General features: G+C 42.6%; 1 protein-coding gene across 1 annotated transcript in view; it reads left to right on the top strand.

Moving 5' to 3' along the window:
• gpr158b (G protein-coupled receptor 158b) overlaps positions 1-19,827 on the top strand; it is a gene marked incomplete at its 5' end in the record, with an annotated part of 101,186 nt that extends 81,359 nt beyond the window's left edge. Inside the window, 7 exons of the mRNA XM_079529172.1 lie at positions 1,976-2,214; positions 4,966-5,104; positions 11,341-11,446; positions 14,067-14,222; positions 16,362-16,605; positions 17,464-18,011; positions 18,247-19,827. Of these exons, the coding sequence (XP_079385298.1) occupies positions 1,976-2,214; positions 4,966-5,104; positions 11,341-11,446; positions 14,067-14,222; positions 16,362-16,605; positions 17,464-18,011; positions 18,247-19,209 (2,395 nt within the window). The 3' untranslated portion in view covers positions 19,210-19,827. The remainder of the gene's footprint in view (positions 1-1,975; positions 2,215-4,965; positions 5,105-11,340; positions 11,447-14,066; positions 14,223-16,361; positions 16,606-17,463; positions 18,012-18,246) is intronic.
• Positions 19,828-21,271: the final 1,444 nt, after the last annotated feature.

The raw sequence follows: 21,271 nt of genomic DNA, 5'->3' as shown, positions 1-21,271 counted from the left end.
ACGGCCCAGACCCACTCGTATGCCTCGGAAATTAGATGCATTCATCACAGTCAGGTTCGTGCAGAAAATAGAGGTCATGTAGTCAGTCCATGCATGGGGGAGTTGCCTAGTAAAATCCAGAGTGTCAATTTAACTCAGAAAGCATACAAATGCAACCAAAGAGACGTTGTTTACATTTGTATGTTCTCGGAAGATACACGATTTAGACAAGAGTGAGATGGACAGTTTTATCTGCTGTGATGTCCAGCTGAACACCGATGAGTAGCTTTTGTAACTTTTGTTATCTGCCATAGTACATATTTGCTGAATTGCGACATCTTTAAGGAATACTTCACCCTGCGAATCTGCGATGCCCTGAATTCACACTTTTTCTCTCTTGCCTTTACGGTGAATGAAGAATCCAAAAACTGAGAAAGTATTTGTCGAATTGAAGTTAACAGGGAGCCAAGTTTAACAGGGGGCCAAGTTTAACAGGGGGCCAAGTTTAACAGCAAAAAAACATCAAAACCATCATCAAAGTCTCGCGCACAAACAAGGAACACGGCAGGGTTTCAACACGAGTTGAGATCAAACATGCGCCCGCTGCACTCCTCGCACTCCTCGTTTGTGCACGAGTCTCTTTATCCGGAATTGTTTTGAAATATGACTGGATACATGTCACCTGGATTATACAGAATATATAGAATTTTGCTCTAAACCTGGCCTACTATTGACTTTCATCAAGTATTTTCTCAGTTCTTGTATTTCTTTATTATTTACTATAGTCCTACTAGAATCCAGGAAATTCCATCTGGCCACAAAAAAATCATGACATATCAATTTAACATCACAAAATAGCAGTTTATAAGAATCGTGGTCCCTTATTGGCCGAGGTTTTCCTCTGACTTGCATATGCCGATTTGTTCAGTGACAGACAAAACAAACATTAAACTCTGTTCATTGTCTAGACTAGACAAACATTAGGAGGGGCCCCTCAAAAAGGCCCCTCAAAGGATCTACTGAATGTGAAAGGGGGTACTAGGGGCATGCCATACTAACTGTGTCGTAGGCTCAATAATGTCAGTTTGTCACCTCCCCCTTCACATTCAATAGATCCTGTGATCTTTTGTGGCCAGATGAAATTTTCTGAGGTCTAGTAGGACTATAGTAAATAATACAACATGAAATCGCTATAAAATGTTCGAATGCCCCTGTCAACATTTTCTAAAATCGCTAAAACGAAAGAAAGCAGCAAATGAAAAAAATGTACACTCATCTTTTACTTTCTCTAATAACCTAAAACATAAACCTTTGTTGAAAAAAACTAAAGTTGTCCTTTAAAGGACCACTTCACCACTTTTCAACATCTCTTAATATAATTGGTCCCCACTAATGTTCATGATAAAACACCACCATTTTTTCCTACTCAGTCTGTGTCTCATAGGAGGGCTTTGGGCAGTTTGGACACCCGTCCACCAGTGACATCATCATTAGGCAGATTTTTTTTAAACAAGATTTGTTTTAAAATATATTTAGATTTGTATTATCGTGAGAACGATGGCTTCAACTTTTGCATTGCAACTTTTCAGGAAAAGAAAGCCTGCCGTTTCTATTAGCTTGGATTCACCATCGATGATGTCACTGGTGGACGGGTTTCTGAACTGCCCACAGCCTTCCTATGAGACACAGACCGAGTAGGAAAACATTTTGGTATTTTATCATGAACATTAGTTAGGACCAATTATAGGAAGAGAAGTTGAAAAGTGGTGAAGTGGTCCTTTAAGGAAGTGTTCGCCATTGCTGCTCGCCCCCTCCAGGGTGCTGAAGGTGTTTTCACCATTGCTGCTCGCCCCCTCCAGGGTGCTGAAGGTGTTTTCACCATTGCTGCTCGCCCCCTCCAGGGTGCTGAATGTACAGTGTTCACCATTGCTGCTCGCCCCCTCCAGGGTGCTGAATGTACAGTGTTCACCATTGCTGCTCGCCCCGCCCCCTCCAGGGTGCTGAAGGTGTTCCTGTCCCGCACGGCCCAGAGGACGCCCTACATGACCAGCTGGCGTGTGCTGAGGCTGCTGGGGGTGATCCTGCTGGTGGTGCTGTGGTTCCTGGTGGCGTGGACCTCCGCCGTGTGCCAGAGCCCCGAGCTGAGCCGAGCCCTCATCCACGTGGGCCTCACCCCGGAGGGACTGCAGTTCAGCATGTGTCTGCTGGACCGCTGGGACTACATGATGGCTGTCGGTGAGTGGATCTACTGTCTACTGTGTGTGTGTGTGTGTGTGTGTGTGTGTGTGTGTGTGTGTGTGTGTGTGTGTGTGTGTGTGTGTGTGTGTGTGTGTGTGTGTGTGTGTGTGTGTGTGTGTGTGTGTGTGTGTGTGTGTGTGTGTGTGTGTATTTGTATTACTATACTTGTGAGGGCCAGATGTCCTCAGAAGTATAGTCTAGTATAGAATTTTTGTGAGGACAATTTTCCTTGGATCATTAGACATTTAGAGGGTTAGAGGTGTGTGTGTGTGTGTGTGTGTGTGTGTGTGTGTGTGTGTGTGTGTGTGTGTGTGTGTGTGTGTGTGTGTGTGTGTGTGTGTGTGTGTGTGTGTGTGTGTGTGTGTGTGTGTGTGTGTGTGTGTGTGTGTGTGTGTGTGTGTGTGTGTGTGTGCTTGCGTCCGTGTGCTTGCTTGCGTGCCTGCCTGTGTTTGTGTGTGCATGCGTGCGTGCTTACATGTGTGTGTGCATGTGCATGCGTGTGTTTTGAGCAGGTTGTACAGTGAAAGGAGTCTTGTTGTTTGCTCTAACAGCCAGAGGGAACACGTTGATGTTCTGAAGGTCAGCTGAAGAACAGCATGTGAAGTGTCATCCCGCTGTTGAAAACCCAGGCCAGCACAGTTACAGCAACAGTTACAGCCTCAAAACTGCACTTTTAATTAGTGGGCTCGCTGGGAGCCAGCACCGTCATGTTGTTCTATTTAAGTGGAAACAAAATGAGCACAACTGTTTGCTGCATGTTTACCGGTGTGCGGCTCAACAGAACACAATGTTGGGGGAAAAAAGAACTGCCAGCACAAACAAGTCCTTCTGGTACTTTTAATTGATTAAATATGTGGCACAGGCAGACCGCAACATTCTCTCCCAAACCTTGGATTTAAAAACGTAATTCACACGTTAACAACATGCAGTAGAGGGATCTGATGCGTGTGGCTGTGTGTGCGACTGTGCGTGTGTTTGAATTATATCTAAAACCTGGATGTCAAGACAAGGACAAGGTGTTTTGGGACTGACCACAGTACTACAGATGTACTGTAGGTTGAAGTTGTACAGTAGTTGGCATGGCTCAATGCAACGTTTACGTTGTATATTACAATGACTCTTGACAATTTTATTATAATTAATGTATTGTCTCCACCAAGGCCAAAGTCTTTTGCACTAACACTCCCACTAAAGTTGAGGAAGAAATGCCACCCTTTTCACATTGGCCTATTATAGCGCTACCAGCAGGTGGCAGATTTTGTCCAAATATCACGCAAATCTGTACACATTATCTCTATGGTCATATGATCGATTCAAGACAGATCTGTCCTATTTTTCATATTCCATCCTGATTTGCTAAGATATGTATGTAAAGTTTGCAGGAGTCGTTCGCTTTGGACAAAATTCCTCAGAATCATGAAGGCAGCATCCGATTGCCGCAAAAGTTCACCAATGCCTGTTTTAGCGCCACCAGGAGGCCGAACATTGCTGGACCACAATAACCTAACCTGGCAGGGACCTGTGCTCTGAGGAATACTTTTTATAGTTTGACCTTAAAGAGATAGTTCACTCCCAAAATGACTTTTTTTTCCTATCGATTACTCACTCCATGGAGACTTGAAATTCATGGATATTTTTAGGAGAGGAGACTCTTTGGTTATGAATTCAAGTCTCCATGGGGTGAGTAATCGATAGGAAAAAGGTAATTTTTTGGGTGAACTATGCCTTTAATTTAGCTTCAAACATTATTATTTGCAAGTGTATAGAGTAGCAGTGTTGTTTCTGTGGATTTTTGATTGATTGATTGATTGATTGATTGATTGATTGATTGATTGATTGATTGAAATGTTTATTTGAATAAAGCAATTTTAAAAACAATATAAACAGAAACGACAGAATAACACGCAGTACAAAATAATAAAAAAGCAAATGCAAAAGGAGTGAGAAGAAGCATAGCTTTTTCCTTTTCTTAATGTCTGTGAAGCCTTAGGGAACATTCACCTGCAGGCTGCAGGTGCTTCTTTCAGATGTGCATGTTTTTTTGTGCATCATGCACATTTCGCACATGTATATTATGGCCTGCTGTTTCAACACCTCGCTCACTGTATAAATCTGGGCCGGCATGACCTTGGCAAGATTAGAGAGTAGCTTGGATGTGTCAACAAAGCTCAGCAGAGGGACTCACTGGGGAGAAATCACTGCAGCAACTCTGTCGGTCCCATGTAGTCGTCACATATCATGCTGGGTCTCCCGCACGGGAAAGGACCATAGACTGTTAAAAATATATATATGTGGATGAAGGGTCCGTGACATTGGTTTCCACAGAGCTGTTTTAAAGCGAACAATGGCTGCGAGTGCAAGAGTTGTTGTAGGCCTCCCTGTTCTTCTACTCTGAGCAACAGGTTAACAGGGTACATGGGGCATGCATTTAAAATGTGTTTTAAATGCAAATCATTGCTGACTTGCACCATTCTCAAGTTGGCCAGCTCATGTCTTGTTTTTTACATTGAACATTGGAACATAAATACATAAACACAAAAATTGCACATGGCAGATTATGACAAATATACAAATAAATAACTGATAATGACAATAATCAAAAATATATAATGTACTATGGCCAAAACAATCCATATTTAATATGTTATACTTTCAAAATGGTTTTAAAAATAAATAAAATAATTGTGATTATGTCAAATAATTGTGATCAGATACTATTGCCTTCTGCTTCCCTTGTGCCACTTCCAGCTGAGTTCCTGTTCCTGCTTTGGGGAGTGTATCTCTGCTACGCCGTCCGCACCGTGCCCTCCGCCTTCCACGAGCCACGCTACATGGCCGTGGCCATCTACAACGAGCTGCTCATATCCGCCATCTTCCACATCATCAGGTGGGTCCGGTCGTATGGTACATAGGCTATATCGCCATGGTTCGTCAAACAAAGGTAACTTCAGTGGTGGACCTTATTAGTAAAAGTATCAATACTGCAATGTAGAAATACTCTGTTTAAGTAAAAGTCTGGCAGTCAAAATTTACTTGCGTAAAGGTATAAAAGTATTAGTATAAAAATATACTTATACTATAAGTATAGTAATACACTATACCACAAGTAAAATTATTTAGGCTTGGGCTCCATGAAAGTCTTAAAGGGGCATTCCACTCATTTTCAACATTTTACTATGTCATTAATGTACCTTAGAGTTGTTGTGTGGAAATAATAAAAAAAAGTTGCCCCATTCTGTGTTTCCTAGAACTAGAGGTCTGAAAAAAATCATTAACATGGTGAAACACATCTTGATGATGTCATCAAGATGTGTTTCACCATGTTAATGATTTTTTTCATAATCACAGTTCTAGGAAACACAGAATGGGGGGGGGGGGGGGGTTGGGGGGGGGGTATTATTTCCACACAACAGCTCTAAAGTATATCAATGACATAGTAAAATGTTGAAAATGGGTGGTTTTCCCCTTTAACGAATAGATGTCACAGTCGACTTTGACACTGTTATCACCACATCCTGTTGTTTTTAACTTGCATAGTAAGAGAGATCTGTTAGTCCGGGAATTATTTGTGCCGGACATGTCAGGTGAAAGACAGAATGTGCCTCCACTCTTCATCAGATAAATGAATGAAATGTCAGCCCGGCCGGGGAAGCCAGTCGGAACGGAGGTGAATAGAACATAGAGTTGGGTTCACTAGGAAACGTGTACACAGCAACAGTTTACTGCATCCATGCAGGACACAAAAGAAGCTGTCTTTGCCCTCTGTTGGTCCTTCTTTCACTCTTTTTAAAATGATAATAATAGCCATAATAATTAAATAGCCAACCTACAAGCTCACAAAAATTTTACAATTTTGAAATTTGAGCTTAAGTGATTAAAAATAAAGCCAAATATGACCAGGTGATCAGAATGTATATTGTAGCCTAATAGAAATACAGATACACACAAAACATACAGTATTAACAGTACACACAATTCCATGGGCAGACAAGAACAAGCATTTGACACAGAAACCAGCTAATGGATTTGTATGTTTATCATTGTACGGTTATAATTAAACGTTGCTGTTTCATAGCTTCGCTTAACTGTGACTTAAACACACACCGTTATGCTATTACTCAAACACACACTCCCTCAAAAGTTGCAATAATACAGAGTTAGCCTCTGAAAGCAACATCTGATTGTTCTTAGCTAAACATCACAGCAACGAGCTGAGGCAGTTGCATATAGGTAATAAACTGGAAACAGAGATTATTTAAGTTATAGACAGATTGAACTTCCTGACCCCACCACCTGGGGTCTCCATCATCAACATCAAGTTACAAAATATAAACTGGGTTGGCTATTAACTAATTAATTAATAATTAATTAATTAATTAATTAATTAATAATTAATTAATTAATAATTAATATATATGAGGCCACTCGGGATAAACTCGACAATCATACTGAAGTATTTTTATGATATTCTAGTGAGATGTGTTTTATATAAATCAATTGGTGTGTGTCCATTCCATACAGTATGTTTGGGAATGTTTTGAGAAGTGAGTACAGTATTAAGCTTCCATAAAAGGTTTGTGGCTGGGAAAATATCCTTTAATTCTATCTTGGCAGGAAGAATCGAACCAATTTGTTAAGTGCTATGTGAAAGGATTTCACTTTGTTGCACCAGATTGTATATCATTCCCTTTAAGCATACCGTATGTCCTATTGTGCTCAACTAGCCCAACCTCGCCCCTCCCCCACCAAATAATCAGATACTTTGATCTGACAACAAAGTGAAAAACACACCTCGGGAGTCGGGTGTGTTGGCATGAAATCAAAATAAAAGTTATTTTTGCCTGGTTTTATATAACAGAATAACAGAGTGTGGTCTCTGGTAGGCTCAGGCTGCCATCAGAGGCAGTTTTCTGCAGCCTGGAGATAAGACCAACTTGTCTCGGAGGCGCATGCTTCACAGCGTGCGCGAGTGCGTTGGTGTGTGTGTTTGTGATATTTCAGGATTTTGCTTTGCAATGCACGTATCAACACAATCATGCAAGGACATACACACAGACAAATTGTCTCATATTGTGTAATGTTCACTGGCACCTTCCCATCATTACAAACCATCATTACCAACCATAAAAGGCGAGCAGGAATGTAAATCAGGTTTTGACATCACAGATGGTAATTCACTACATGGTTGGTTAGCAATAACTAAATTGGAAATTGCAGCTAATGGCAGCACATGCGCTTGACTCGAGCACAGCGCAGCCTTTTCTCCAGTGAGCTTTTTCATGGAAGAGACGGCAAACCTTTTCAAACTCAAGGACACCAGTCCATTATCGACTCTTTGCTCTGTCTGAAAGAAAACTAACACGAGACGACCTAGAAGAAATACATCGATCCAGCATGGCCCTGTGCTATAAGGCATAATTGTGGGGGTCCCTCTGTTGGCCAGTGCAGCAGCATATTGCCATCTTACTAATTAGTTTACTTTTATCATAAATACATTTGCGCTATTTCCACGCCACCCATCTTCCGTAGCATTGCGCTAAGCTAACACTGCTCCCACTTCAATCTCCAAACGTGATGGCGCTCCACGTGCCTCCACGCCCCTTGCGCGACATTGGTCTGTGCTCTCGCATCAATGTAGGATTGTAGGCTTCTTTCACCACCTTCAATGTGCTGGCATATTTCTATTTACTTTATTTTCGTCAATATTACCCCCTAGCATCGTGCCCGCAAATTCCTTTGTGTGATTGGCTACACCCGATCACGTGACACGCACGTCCATGCATGCAGTGCAATGCATGTTGTGTTACAGGTGCATGATGGGAAGCCGGACTGCCATTTACTAATTTTATGGGTTACAGTTTTTACTGTAACACCAATGTTGTTGTTTTGGTTTGTTTGTTTTTTACGTTAGATTTGAGCACGCTGGAGGCACGTGAAAACTAGTACACTACAATTCGCTTTGAGACAGCATTTTAGCCACAGTAATTCTGGCATCACTATTTTTGGGTTTTCAAAAATAGCAAGTTTATATACAGTATGGGCTATTTTCGCTATTTGTCGTTCAACAACGTATAATAGGGCTTCAATTCAAACTAAGATCAATCAAGTTACACAAATCTTCATAATTACCCTGGTCTTCAGGCTGGCTTCTGACAGTACTTACGCACCAAAACTCAATATCATGTCAGAGCGACCAGCAAGCTGGCAACCCTGACAGCCTATATGCAAGCTTCCAAAATGAGCACAAAAGAGGGAATCCCCGGGAATGAGGTCACCATTTGGGAACCCCCGACCCCCTTTGCGGCATCTAGGGGCGACGCAAAAGTTTAACAAAGTACTCCACATCAACAAGAGCATAGTCACCAAGCAATGGCTGTATTTTACGCGCAGAATGGCGAAATTACCCCTCAACTATATCTGCCAGAAATATGGGGAGGGGTTGGCTTCCCCTCCCCTCCCCTCTCCTCCCCTGTTGGACGGGGCTTTCTTTCTACATGAGGTGGGCATTGTCATATTCTAATACAGAACGAATTCTCCATCTCGGTGGCGTGGCTCGCTAATCATTAGACTCCCAACACACACCTCCTGGTACTGAATCCTGCTTGCGCCACAATTTTTGCCGCGACGGAGTCCAACATACGTGGCTTCCCTGTGAGGTTACGGTTTGGGGTAGGGTTAGTAATGTCTGACATACATCGCTATTTATCACACTGGATTTCTATCAGAAATGCATTAATCAGATGGTCAGAAAGGCAGTTACCAGACAGTTATTTCTGTCAGAAAGGCAGTTACCAGACAGTTATTTCTGTCAGAAAGGCAGTTACCAGACAGTTATTTCTGTCAGAAAGGCAGTTACCACATTGCTATTTCTGTCAGAAAGCAATTTATCACACCGTGGCTTCCGTGTGCCGTGACTACTGGGTTTGGCTGCTGGATGCAAGGGGTTAGGCTATTATGTCTGGCAGATATAGTTGAGGGGTGATTTCACCCACGTGCATTTTACGCAACATTGGTCAATAATCTATAACTCTGTGACAGCCTCCAGTTCCAACCAATCAGGAAGCAGCAACACTGAAAGAAAACGCACAACAGGGGTGCCCGCTGGCCTAAGGGTCCAGGCGCATGCCTCATATAGGCTCTGGCCGTTCTGTGCCGTTCTGTGCCGTTCATGACGACCTTTGCTGCATGTCTCTCTCTCCCTCTTTCCTGTCCGTCTTCACTGTCACTATCAATAAAGGCACAAAAGCCAAAAAACTAATCTTAAAAATGAAAACACAGCAGCACCAGAACACACACAAGCCCTGGCACAAATTGGGTACTTTGATCTGATGACAAAGCAAAAAGCACACCTCAGTGTGGTGGGGTGACTCCGCCATAAATCATGTTATTCTTCCCCTTGCGGTGTTTACAGTGTGGTCTCTGGTATGCTGCCATCAGAGGCTGGCTGCTGCTGTGGCCTGGAGATAAGACCAAGTTTTCCTGGGGAGTCTTTGTTGTGTGTGTGTGTGTGTGTGTGTGTGTGTGTGTGTGTGTGTGTGTGTGTGTGTGTGTGTGTGTGTGTGTGTGTGTGTGTGTGTGTGTGTGTGTGTGTGTGTGTGTGTGTGTGTGTGTGTGTGTGTGTGTGTGTGTGTGTGTGTGTGTGTGTGTGTGTGTGTGTGTGTGTGTGTTGTGTGTGTGGTTCTTAAAGTCGCTTTTCAATGCCGGTATGAACACAAACTTGCAAGGATATGCACACACATAACGACGCAGACAACTATACACACACACACAGACACGCACGCACACACACACACGCACACACAGCACACTTTTGAATGAATAATGTGATTAATGAGTGTGAATCTCATTATCGGGTGTGGTAACAGAGGGACAATGACCTCTGAACCACCTTGGCCAGCATTGTGATCTCTGCAGAATTAGTCTGAGAGAAAGTGCGAACACACGCACGCATGCACACACACACACACACACACACACACACACACACACACACACACACACACACACGCACACACACACGCACACACACACGCACGCATGCACACACACACACACACGCACGCACGCACACACACACACACACACGTGTGCACACAAGCACATGCAGTCATCTCCTTCTCTTCTGCCCTGTTTGAAGTTGGCATGCACTTGCCTCTCAGTAACTCCCTTAACACATTCTATTGGTCTATCTTGTCTTTGAGATACCTGATTACTATCTGAATGTTGCTTGACACTGGCAGTGAATTAGATGATTTTTTTCCCCTTGCCAAGAAGAGCTATTTTCTAAGGCACAGAATAATGACAGTTTAACTCCAATATGCTTCTGTAGTCTTAGGGACACTACGCGAGTGACACACACACGTCACGCACGTGCGTGCGTGTTGTTGTTGTTGTTGTTGTTGATGAGGATAGTAGAGAAGTGACCATTTTGGAAGTGGCATGTACATTTGACCATAGTCTGGAAGAGGCATTCCTTACCACGGTGCTTAAGTACCAGCTTCTTAAGGATGCTATTATACAGCTTGGCTACAAATGTAAACTACTTGTGTTCATATTTGGAAGCCTCTGTAATGTCCAGAAATCAGTCGTGAGGGGCCTGCAGATTGCAGGCATGCCCAAGCCAAGAGCTAAGGCATCGGCAAAATTCTGTTCAATGTCTGCAATAATTGGCAGTCGCCATATATGATCTGTATCCTGAAGCACTTGTTGTAGAGTTTGCGCATCCACTGTTGTTTGTGTTCAAGAATATTTTGTTAAATGTGAATGCAAATAAAGATGTGAAATGTGTGTGTGTGTGTGTGTGTGTGTGTGTGTGTGTGTGTGTGTGTGTGTGTGTGTGTGTGTGTGTGTGTGTGTGTGTGTGTGTGTGTGTGTGTGTGTGTGTGTGTGTGTGTGTGTGTGTGTGTGTGTGTGTGTGTGCACATTACACAGTACACATTACCCAGGAGACGCGGAAATGTAATAGAATAGCACCGTCCTAGACCAAGTTAACCATAATAAAACATGGACCAAAATCTTAAACGTATGTATATACATTTTATATACAATATGTTTATATGTATTTATTATTGGTTATAGTGGTATAAAAATGAAAACATATATATGTATTTGTGTTGTTTGCAGGTTCACTCTGGCCCCTGGGCTGCTTCCGGATTGGATGCTCATGCTGTTCTTTGCTCACACTCATCTTACTGTGACTGTGACACTGCTTCTACTGCTTGTTCCCAAGGTAACAACTATATGTGATTCATTGTATTCAGTTCATATCTACGCCAGGCCGAAACAGCCGGTGGCAGGGATTATGTTTTCACCCCAGTCCATATCTGTGTGCCTGTCAACAGATGTTCTCTGGCACCGTTGGACCAATCAACATGAAACATGACATGCACATTTGCACACTCCCACTAGGCTCAAATTGGTCTCAGGGTGACGCAATAACAGGCTGCGTCATGTTTTGGTTTATAACTATTGAACCTTAGGTCATACAACACATTTTCCACCATTTCGCTTTTTCTTCAAAACACAGCGCCACAACACACCGCTGCATACTGGCTCAAACTCTAGTAATTAAAAACTGAATAGATTTTATTTTTTTTAAATATACACACAAACTTAATTTCTTGTTTCCACTGCTTTGTGTCGAGTTCAAATAGCCCTTGTCTGGCATGGAAAGGATTTCTGGTCTGGCTTCTCATTCTGTAACTCAGCAAAGCACTGCTGCGGGTGTCTTTATGCAATGTCTCATCAATGATAGAAAACATTCAAACTCTCCCACTGAGTGAGAAATGCAATATGCTGTCAACACTTGTCATTCACTCCGTTAGACGCCTCACAAGTATTGGACAATTGAGCATAATGAAGCAATTAAGCAGAATGGGATCGGTCTAGTACTGCATCTGTTACTGAGACTGGGCTAGATTATAATTTAATTCTTTATGCAACCAGAACAAAGAAACACAGCCGTAAAATGTCTATTGTCTATCGTGATTATTTGTTTTCTTTCAGTGAAAAGTAATGTAGTATAACAGACGTTCATTGTCTTGTCATTTTAGCTTAAAGTGTAACTCTATCTCTACGGCTAGCTGTTAGCATAAACCCCAGTTCCCAGTGCCAGCATACGCGTTCACTTTAAAAGTCGGAGTTTTATTTTATGGGCATGGCTAGCGATCCAATGGCTGGAGCCAGGCTAGCCTATACCTACCCTACTTAATTACAAGTGGTTTGCAAAATCCAATAGAATGGTTCCTTTTCTGAATCAGGGCCCACTTGAAAATAGCCCACCAATCTGGCCCTCCCACTTAACAAGCATGTTTATTTTAATGATCAATCAATCGATTATGTTCCAGCTTGGATCAATGAAACTCACATGGTATACTTCTATATATCAATACAACGGCATTACAATGAAAACTACTGTGATATTATTTTTTTTACATTTTTAACTCAATTAATATTATATTATCATTAAATTCATCATGACACTGATGAAAGCCAAAACCACGTTGGTCTAACAATATAGTTCTTCTCTACTATAAGTGTTGCTGGAGTTTTGACCTCTTTTTTTCCCTCTTCCGTGCATCTTGGAAGTAGGTGAAGTTGAACCAGAAACCCTTACTCTGCTGTAACAGTACAGCGCAAGTGAATATGTTTTCAGAAGTAATAACTCAGGAACACTTTACTGCTAGTATGTAGGACATGCAGGTGTACAGGTGCAACAGAACATGAAACATGCATGTAGGACGAAACAACATACAAGGTGTTTTTCATTGGACAACATGGTGTAGCATGGCATGTTCATGCTTCATGCTCAGCAGTTTCCAATGCGCATTTGTTAATTGCATAGGCTATTTTCTCTCAAATGAAGTTTCTATAGCTTATTCCGCATATTGCATATTGCATTGCTTAGCCCCCGTATTGCTGCTTACAGCTATATTTATTCATTCTCATTAAATGTTTGAAGATGTGCTTGTGCATGTTCTTGTTGAGAAATAGGCAAATGCATTCCATTGTTTCACTAAAGTTCTTGTTCTTCTTCACGTATACCTGCATTGAAAATGACTCAATTAAAAACAAATATATGGATTAATAAGATTGACATAAAAACAAATCTAGTAATGTAAAATAGAGTAGTTTTACAAATATCGTCCTCCTGGTGGTGCTATAACAGGCCATGTGAGAAACACCTACAAGGTGTATGCGTGCACAGTTTCATGCCGATCTGTCGACTCCAACGGTTTCGATTAGCTCTGCTCACAAACGGACACGCACTGACACACAGACATACACATGGACTGACAGGGGTGAAGTCATAGTCTCGACCATGCCCTCGGCCTGGCAGAGACAATCATGTGGATCTTGGGATGCATCATACAGTGTATGATGCATCCCAAGATCCACATGATTGTCACATGGGGACGTCATGGCTCCCACGTGGATCTCGGACTTCATGTAGCCAACCTGTGATGTTGGTCTATAATGTATCCACTATGTATGACTACAAAGTATTTTGCATGCATTTTCAGCCCATTGACATATATTATAAAATAAATTGTTACATATTCTATAAGATGTGAATATGTCAAATGCATATAGGTCCTAAAATGGCCTAATGGCAGTGTTCATAGCCTACAATGTTTGGCAATGATCGGTTCAATTGTTCACGAGACTAGCTCTGACAAACACACACACACACACACACACACACACACACACACACACACTGTGTCTCCTGCAGAGCCACGGCTTAAAAATAAATGTCTTTCTATTTACTCATTCAACTTGGTTCGGATCCCTTGACAGTATAGCTTTGCATTTGGTAATCGTATCTCATCTCATCATCTGTCCTATAGTTCTTCTCCAAGGGGACCCAGGCCAGGGATGACATCATCGCCACTGAGGGCTACGAGGAGGAGCTGGACATGGGGCGGTCCGGTTCATACCTACACAGCAGTATTAATTCTGGCATTAACTGGAGTGAACACAGCCTGGACCCCGAGGATATACGAGTGAGCGTTCACACTGATTTCAAACACAGAGCACAAATATTCCTGTCATTCTGGAGATACATGTAAAGGGCTTTTCAGACAGCGAGCGACACACCTGCATTCAGGTTCAGGTTCATTTTTGTGTTTGTCCCCGAAGTGCGATTTGGTGTACAGCAAAGCATCACAGCCAGACAAAATGAATCACATAAAACACAGTAAAAAGCACATGGTACACATAGAAACAATAGAGGGTATGCACGTGCGGGAACGCCTACTGAGTAATAAAACATACTTTCTGGCCTTGATAGCCCATACATACAGTCCTATCTGATTGCATTAAACAACGTTAAACAATGTTAAACTCACTTTGCCTCTCACTTTGCCACTCGATTTGCCATTCACTTTATGCATGCGCATACCCTCTATAAAACAGGATGGCAGTTCAAGGTATCAGTGTAGCATTGAAATTCTTAACTATTACAAAAACAGTTGTATAATAATTCATACAAAAAGCGAGTCAAGCGACAAGTTATCTCTTCCTCCTATCGGCATTTAAAGCCTGGATGGAAACAGGCACGAAGGAGAACTTATATTGCTTGTGGCCCCTGCAACCTTTAGGCGAAGGCCAGAAGGAAGCAGCCTAAACTCTGAGCTGAGGGGATGAGAGTTGTCCGTACAAATGGACTTGGCTTTCTTAAGCACCTGTTTTTGAAATACTTGATCCAGGACAGGCTACTGAAATTTACTCCGGCTATCTTTGAGGTCGTTCACACAATCCTACCAAGGTGGTTTTTGTCCTTTATGTTCAGGTTTCCATACCAACAAATGATGGAGATAACTGACTCAATTAATGCTCTGTAGAATAGTTTCATTAGAGATTTATTAACCTGAAATTTGGCAAGCTGCCTCAAACAAAAGAGGCGTTGTTGACCAGACCTTTCTTACACAGCATTTCACAGTTCACATCGAATTTCATCTTGCTGTCTCATTTGGATCAGCGGGGTCGCACTGCACTTCTCATGTGAATACACAGACAGAGTAAATGCTGGGTGATCTCTGTCTGCTTCTGCAGCACTTGTGTTTCCCCCAATCATGTCATGTGCATTGCCCTTTTTACACTCAAGTCTTCCCAAGAGGTAGATCAAAAAATCAATCGCCGCCACTTCACAGTTCAAAAGTTGTTCCAGGAAAAGGTACAATTCATCACAATGATGGATAATGTACACGTACCAAAACAATAGAACAGCTCTGTGACTTGTTTTCATTTAACAATGGTGTTCTAAAAGACCTCTGGATATGAGTTGGTGTTGGCTAGATGGAACATAATTGTGAGTAATTAACTGTACTTTTTTTTTTGTAAGCAATGTTTGAAATGGAAATATAAAAAGTACAGCCCATTCTTGAAAAAGTGCTTCCTTTTCACTGCTTGGTTAGATATTAGTTTGTACAGTACAGCAGTGCGTGTCTGTTACGACAGTCCCTGGCCTGCTCCATTATTAACAGTGTTAGGGAACTAGTGACAGTTCATGGAGTTCTCTACAAGGTTGTTTTACTGTTATATTGCCATTTCTGGTTCTGCGCTCGGATTATTTTTAGAATGGGCTCAATCTGCATATTGCATTCATATACATACTGTACTCCTCTGTTTCGAGCAGGCTTCTCTTGACTGAACATGCCAGCGTATACTTAAGGATCATAGCAGTCTGGAAGTTCATTTTTGTATTTAGCTATTACTAAGGACAATTTGAATGCAACAGTCCACATAAAATTCGGTTTATATAATGTAAACAAGATTTGTTTCATATTTTTGTTTAATTAATAGTTTTTAATTTCATACTTTGCATTATACGGAGATATTTGGACCTACAGTAGACAGCACCTGACCAAATCAAATCCATTGTGTCTGTAATTCATTTGTAATTGTGTGTAATTCATTGTACTTGGCCAATGAAACTGATATTGATTCTCATTCTACGTAATGCTGGCAAACTCTTGTCTAATTTATTTCTTGTTGCACAATGGTGTCGCTTTCAGAAAATATTTCAACCTAACAACGCAGCGCAATTCTCGAAAACCGGTTCTTTTCAGCGAGCGACACATTGTGCAACAAAGGATAAACTAAGTTTAACAGTTGCCATTTTGTTTCCCCTGTTTTATCAGGATGAGCTGAAGAAATTATACGCCCAGCTGGAGGTCCACAAACGCAAGAAGATGCTGGCCAACAACCCCCACCTGCAGAAGAAACGCAGCTCCAGGAAAGGGCTAGGCCGCACGTTGATGAAGCGCATCACAGAGATCCCAGAGTCCATGCACATGCACCGACAGTGCAGCCGCGAGGACGGCAGCGAACACGGCAGCAACCGCAGCACCCTACGGAGGAACCCATTTGACCCCGCACACCACGGTAACGCCACCATGCTGATGCCATGAGAATCATTTTATCCAATTAATTTGTATTTTTGTTTCTTTTGTTTCTTTTTTGTTTCTTTTTTACAGCTTGTTTTAAGTCACAGTTGTATGATTTGGCATTGTGACTTACACATAGTAAGAGTAATAGAGTATAGGTCAGAGTGGCGTTTGGGGGTACTGGCTGAGAATGAGGTTTTCTGTCCCCTTTTCAATGTGCTAGAGCCACGAGAGATGGATTACTGAAGTGGAGCGCAACACATACCATCAGCTCCCAGTACTTGCCGCACGGCTTCGTTACCCAAGCTGTGCTACTAACTTGTACACTGACTTGACTCAGAATACAGTAGCTATTTTGACAAGACAGAGCAGATGATCTGTGTATTGCAGCAATGTCTAGGTGATTTTTCTGCCATTCATCCAATGCTCTAATTGGTCAAAGCCTAATCTGTAATATCAGAAAATTATTTATGGAAGAATATGATTGGTTTGGCATTTACCATACCTACCATAGTATAAAGCACTTTTTAAGTATTGACCAATAAATGAGTCAACAGAAACATTCCATCATTTCCATGTGATGTGTCAGTAGCCACATTCTTGTATTTTGGTTTTCCATCATACAGTAGTTTATCTTGCTTAAACCACATCAACTTTAGCATCCTATTTATTTAGGCCATGTTATAAAAGGTGAACACTTTAGATGAAATAGCAGATCTAAAAGCTCATCGGTTGTTCATGGTTAGATGTGATATGATGTGCATTCCTCAAAAGTGTCACTAATAGTGAAACTTACACTCGCCCTTTTCGGACCATTGGACTGTTTGAATAATTCGTATTTTAATCACCCATTTAGGTAAAACACGGGACGACTCCCTGAAGAACAAAGTAATGGGCCTGAAGAAGTCACACAGCTACGACCATGTCTGTGACCAGGGTGATGAAACTGGGAGCCTTGACGCTTCCACCATGGTGGACAAAATGACCCCCGTTGGAAACGGCGACGGTTCTCTCCTGGGATCCCTCATTGGCCGCAAACATAGCAAGAAGTCGGCAGAGCCGCCGCCACCGACTCCACCGAAAATGGAGTCGGCCGAGTCCACAGAGTCCGTTCCACTGTTCTGGAAGTCGGCAAGTGCGCACAACCTGACACATGACAAGAAGCCCGTCCAGCTACGCACATCCATTATGCAGAAGTCTCTGAGCGTGATTGCCAGTGCCAAGGAAAAGATGCCTGGACTCACCAGCAAGACGCATAGCGTGGAGGATGCCAGCAAGAAAGGACTGAAGGGGCCCACGCTGTCCGAGGTGGACGAGACACCGGAACACTACCCCAAGATGATTATCAGCCAATCAGTGGAGTACTCCAAGACCCCCATGAAGATGGGCATCATGAAACAACAGGTAGCCTGTCATACTGCAGTCATTAAAAACTGTGGAAATCGTTTATTGAGTGATATTGATTGAATGATGATGGTAGAGATCCCAATCGAATGATCGATCAATCTGTGCGGCAGTTGGATGGTTGGTTGGTTGATTGATTGATTGTTTAATTGGTGTGTTGGTCAGCTTTCTTTTATCTGATCGTTAAATGGCAGAGTTGAACACAGTTGATTTATTCACTGCTTTGTTAAAACAGGTGAGTGGCAGCCAGCCATCCATTTGCTCTGAGCTGGGGAGGAACCTGTATGACCTGTCTGAAGTGTGTCCCTGGGACGTAGACGACCCGCCCACTCCCTCTGAAGGGAAAACGCAGAAACACGTCTCCATCGCTCCGGAAGAAACCATCTCAGCACCCTGTGTGTCGAGATGTACCAAAAGTGTCCGGTCTCAGCAGAAGCAGAGGGCAGGACAGTCCCCTGCAAACAGGCGGCGCTCCAGAGATAAGGGAGGTGAGGAGGGCAGAGAGAGCAGGAAACCTCGTTCTCCCAGGTCGCCTCTCCCTCTCAAGCCAGACGTCTGTCCGTGGGACTTTGACGAGCAGCCTATGCTGGTCGGTGATTCCGATTCCATCTCCCCAGAAAGAATCAGACGCAAGAAGAGTGTCACTCCCACCGATGGGAAGCCCAAGACTCTACACTCTGACCACTCCAAGTCCACAGGAAGCCTCCTGCAGCCTCCCTCCCTGATGTTAGAGATCTGCCCATGGGACTATGACGCACCACCCTCCCCCAAGCAGGAGAAGACGTGCAACAGCCCCACACCGCACTCCAAGAAGAAACGGAAAGGGTCCTGCTCCTCCAATCACAGAGTGGAGAAGGAGAAGGGGAGGGACAGGGAGAAAGGCAAGGAAAGGCGGAGTTCTACCAGCAAGCCCTCGTCAGAGAGGCGGCATGGCAGTCACTCCTCGGAGAGCGGCTGCCCAGTTTCAGGAAGACGAAGGAGCTCATCGAAGGATCCCGAGGTGACGGAGAATAAGAGGCAGGATACTTGTCCCTGGGACACCGAGCCCTCACATGACAGCCTTGATCAGACTAAAACAGAAAGAAAGAGACAGGACTCCCAGAGCTCTTGCGACATGCCCCCAGCGATCAGCAGTGCCAAAATGGCTGAGGTTTGCCCTTGGGATTTTGACGACCAAGACTCTGGGAAGAAGGCATGATGCCAAGTGTAATCATGGACTTTGTATGTTTTGTATCCACAGATTTGCAACAAAGAGGGTTATTTTACTAAATGTTTAAATTCCAACGTTTGTATTGGTGGGAGAGTATCTTTGTTCAATCATTTTATGAAGAAAGAAAACATGGTCCTATTGTCTAATGATGCATTCCAAACAAAGATATTTGTTTAGTGACAAGATTTGTGTTGTTGGTGCGCTGCAAATTTAAAGTCACTTTATTTGAGGAATATTAAGTCTGCACTTTTGCTTGCACAGTGGATCAATTTGAATTGTCTGTCACATCACAGTGAGAACATCAAATACATTTGATAATGTATTGTACTTGCCAGCATGCCAGGCAAGCCTTTGACCTCAAAGATTATGAACAAAGTCATGGCTAAACCTGATGGGGTACTTGAATTAATAACATGGTGGCCATTTTGTTCTTACGCCATACACCTGATGGTGGGGTTCCCTAGTTACAGTATGACATAGAGCAAAATGTCTAACGTGTTCAGTGGAATGTTGCTTACAGAATGTCAGGCGGTGTCGCCTCCATCTCCAAAGTATCTTGCCAAATATGTAGGATTGGTGAAGCAAGACTAATAAATGTTTTATTGATCTGTCTGTCATTTTTGCAAATATAAACAGGATTGCATCAGGCCGCAGTTTGCCAATAAATGTAGGTAAATTGGCCTGTGGATATATTGTTTACAGCTGAAATACAGTGCACTGACTACATAGCTAACAAACTAAATACTTGACAAAACTATATGGAAGGACATCCTGATCTCTAAACTGCCTGATGGAGGGGAAAGAAACTGGTCGGAATAACGTGTTGTATTGTATTGTATACACGCTACGTCCGGTCAGGGAAACTCTCCCCTGTCAGGTGAAAAGAAGCCGCTTGGACTCCTCATGCATAGAAGGAAGCATGAGGTCAGTCCACTGCCCCCCCAGGTTGGCAGAGGAAGTGTAGCGCCCAGGATTACATTAGATAATTGACACTGGGTGAAATAATGGGTTACAAAATTGTGGGATAAAAAAAAACTATGGAAGGACATGAGCACAGTGAAACTGTTAATTAAAACTGACATCATTAATGTGGAAAATGACCAAAGCCCTGAGACACATTTATAAATGATAATGCCTTACACTTGATAATAGGTCATTTTTGTCAGTGAAACTTGTGAAAGGGGCCTTGCAACGAGATATAAACTAGCCTTTATCTTGAACCATGAATGGTAATGACAAGATCATTTTGAATAGAAACATGGAGAAGTGAGATTGCTGTACTGTGGCCTACAGTATATGTTCTGACAAAGGTTGGCCATATGTGTATACATTTCTCATAGGCCAGCATGTGGCAAAATGTCAGACATCCATGAACAAAAGTGTATTAACGTAGTACATGATGGTGAAATGTTCAATGTTGTTGCTTATGGTTATCGGAGTTCCTACTGTATGTAAAACAATGCTTTTGAAATGGTGTGCATTGGTATCAATAATGTACATGGATTTTTCACAGTAGCTTGCTGTTAAGAGAATAATCTATGGAGTGCTGAAATATCTATGATTGTTTCCGCCTCTTTGGTTGACACTCGTACTATATACAGCCTAGGTACTGTACAGCTGACACATCAAACACAAAATGAACTGCATCATGTTGTAGGGCCACAGTACACTTACCAAGTACACTTGAGGGCCATGAAAGCCAAATATGAGTTGGGCACAATTAAGGTGTGATAGTACGGTTCTTCCTTTCAGTTGCTTGCCTATTTTCGCCATTTGCTTGAATACACATTTTTTTCTGAGAAATGCTAGGTCACCTACATTTTGCAAAGAAATAAATAACTGTCACTGTATTTGCATGTGTGTGTGTGTGTGTGTGCTGTTGCTCGTGCACATGAGCGCATGCTAATTGTGTGTGTGTGGCATTGGCAGTGTTTCTTCAGTCTTCACACATCTAATGCATGACCTCATCACTCGCCTGCTGATAAATAAATCAAACAGTTCTCCATTGTCACCAAAAAACCATATGTGTGACCATGACCACAAGTTTAAT

Source organism: Electrona antarctica, assembly GCF_951216825.1.
Source record: "Electrona antarctica genome assembly, chromosome: 19".
In the NCBI taxonomy this organism is placed as follows: domain Eukaryota; kingdom Metazoa; phylum Chordata; class Actinopteri; order Myctophiformes; family Myctophidae; genus Electrona; species Electrona antarctica.
This window is presented reverse-complemented; position numbering and strand designations above follow the sequence as displayed.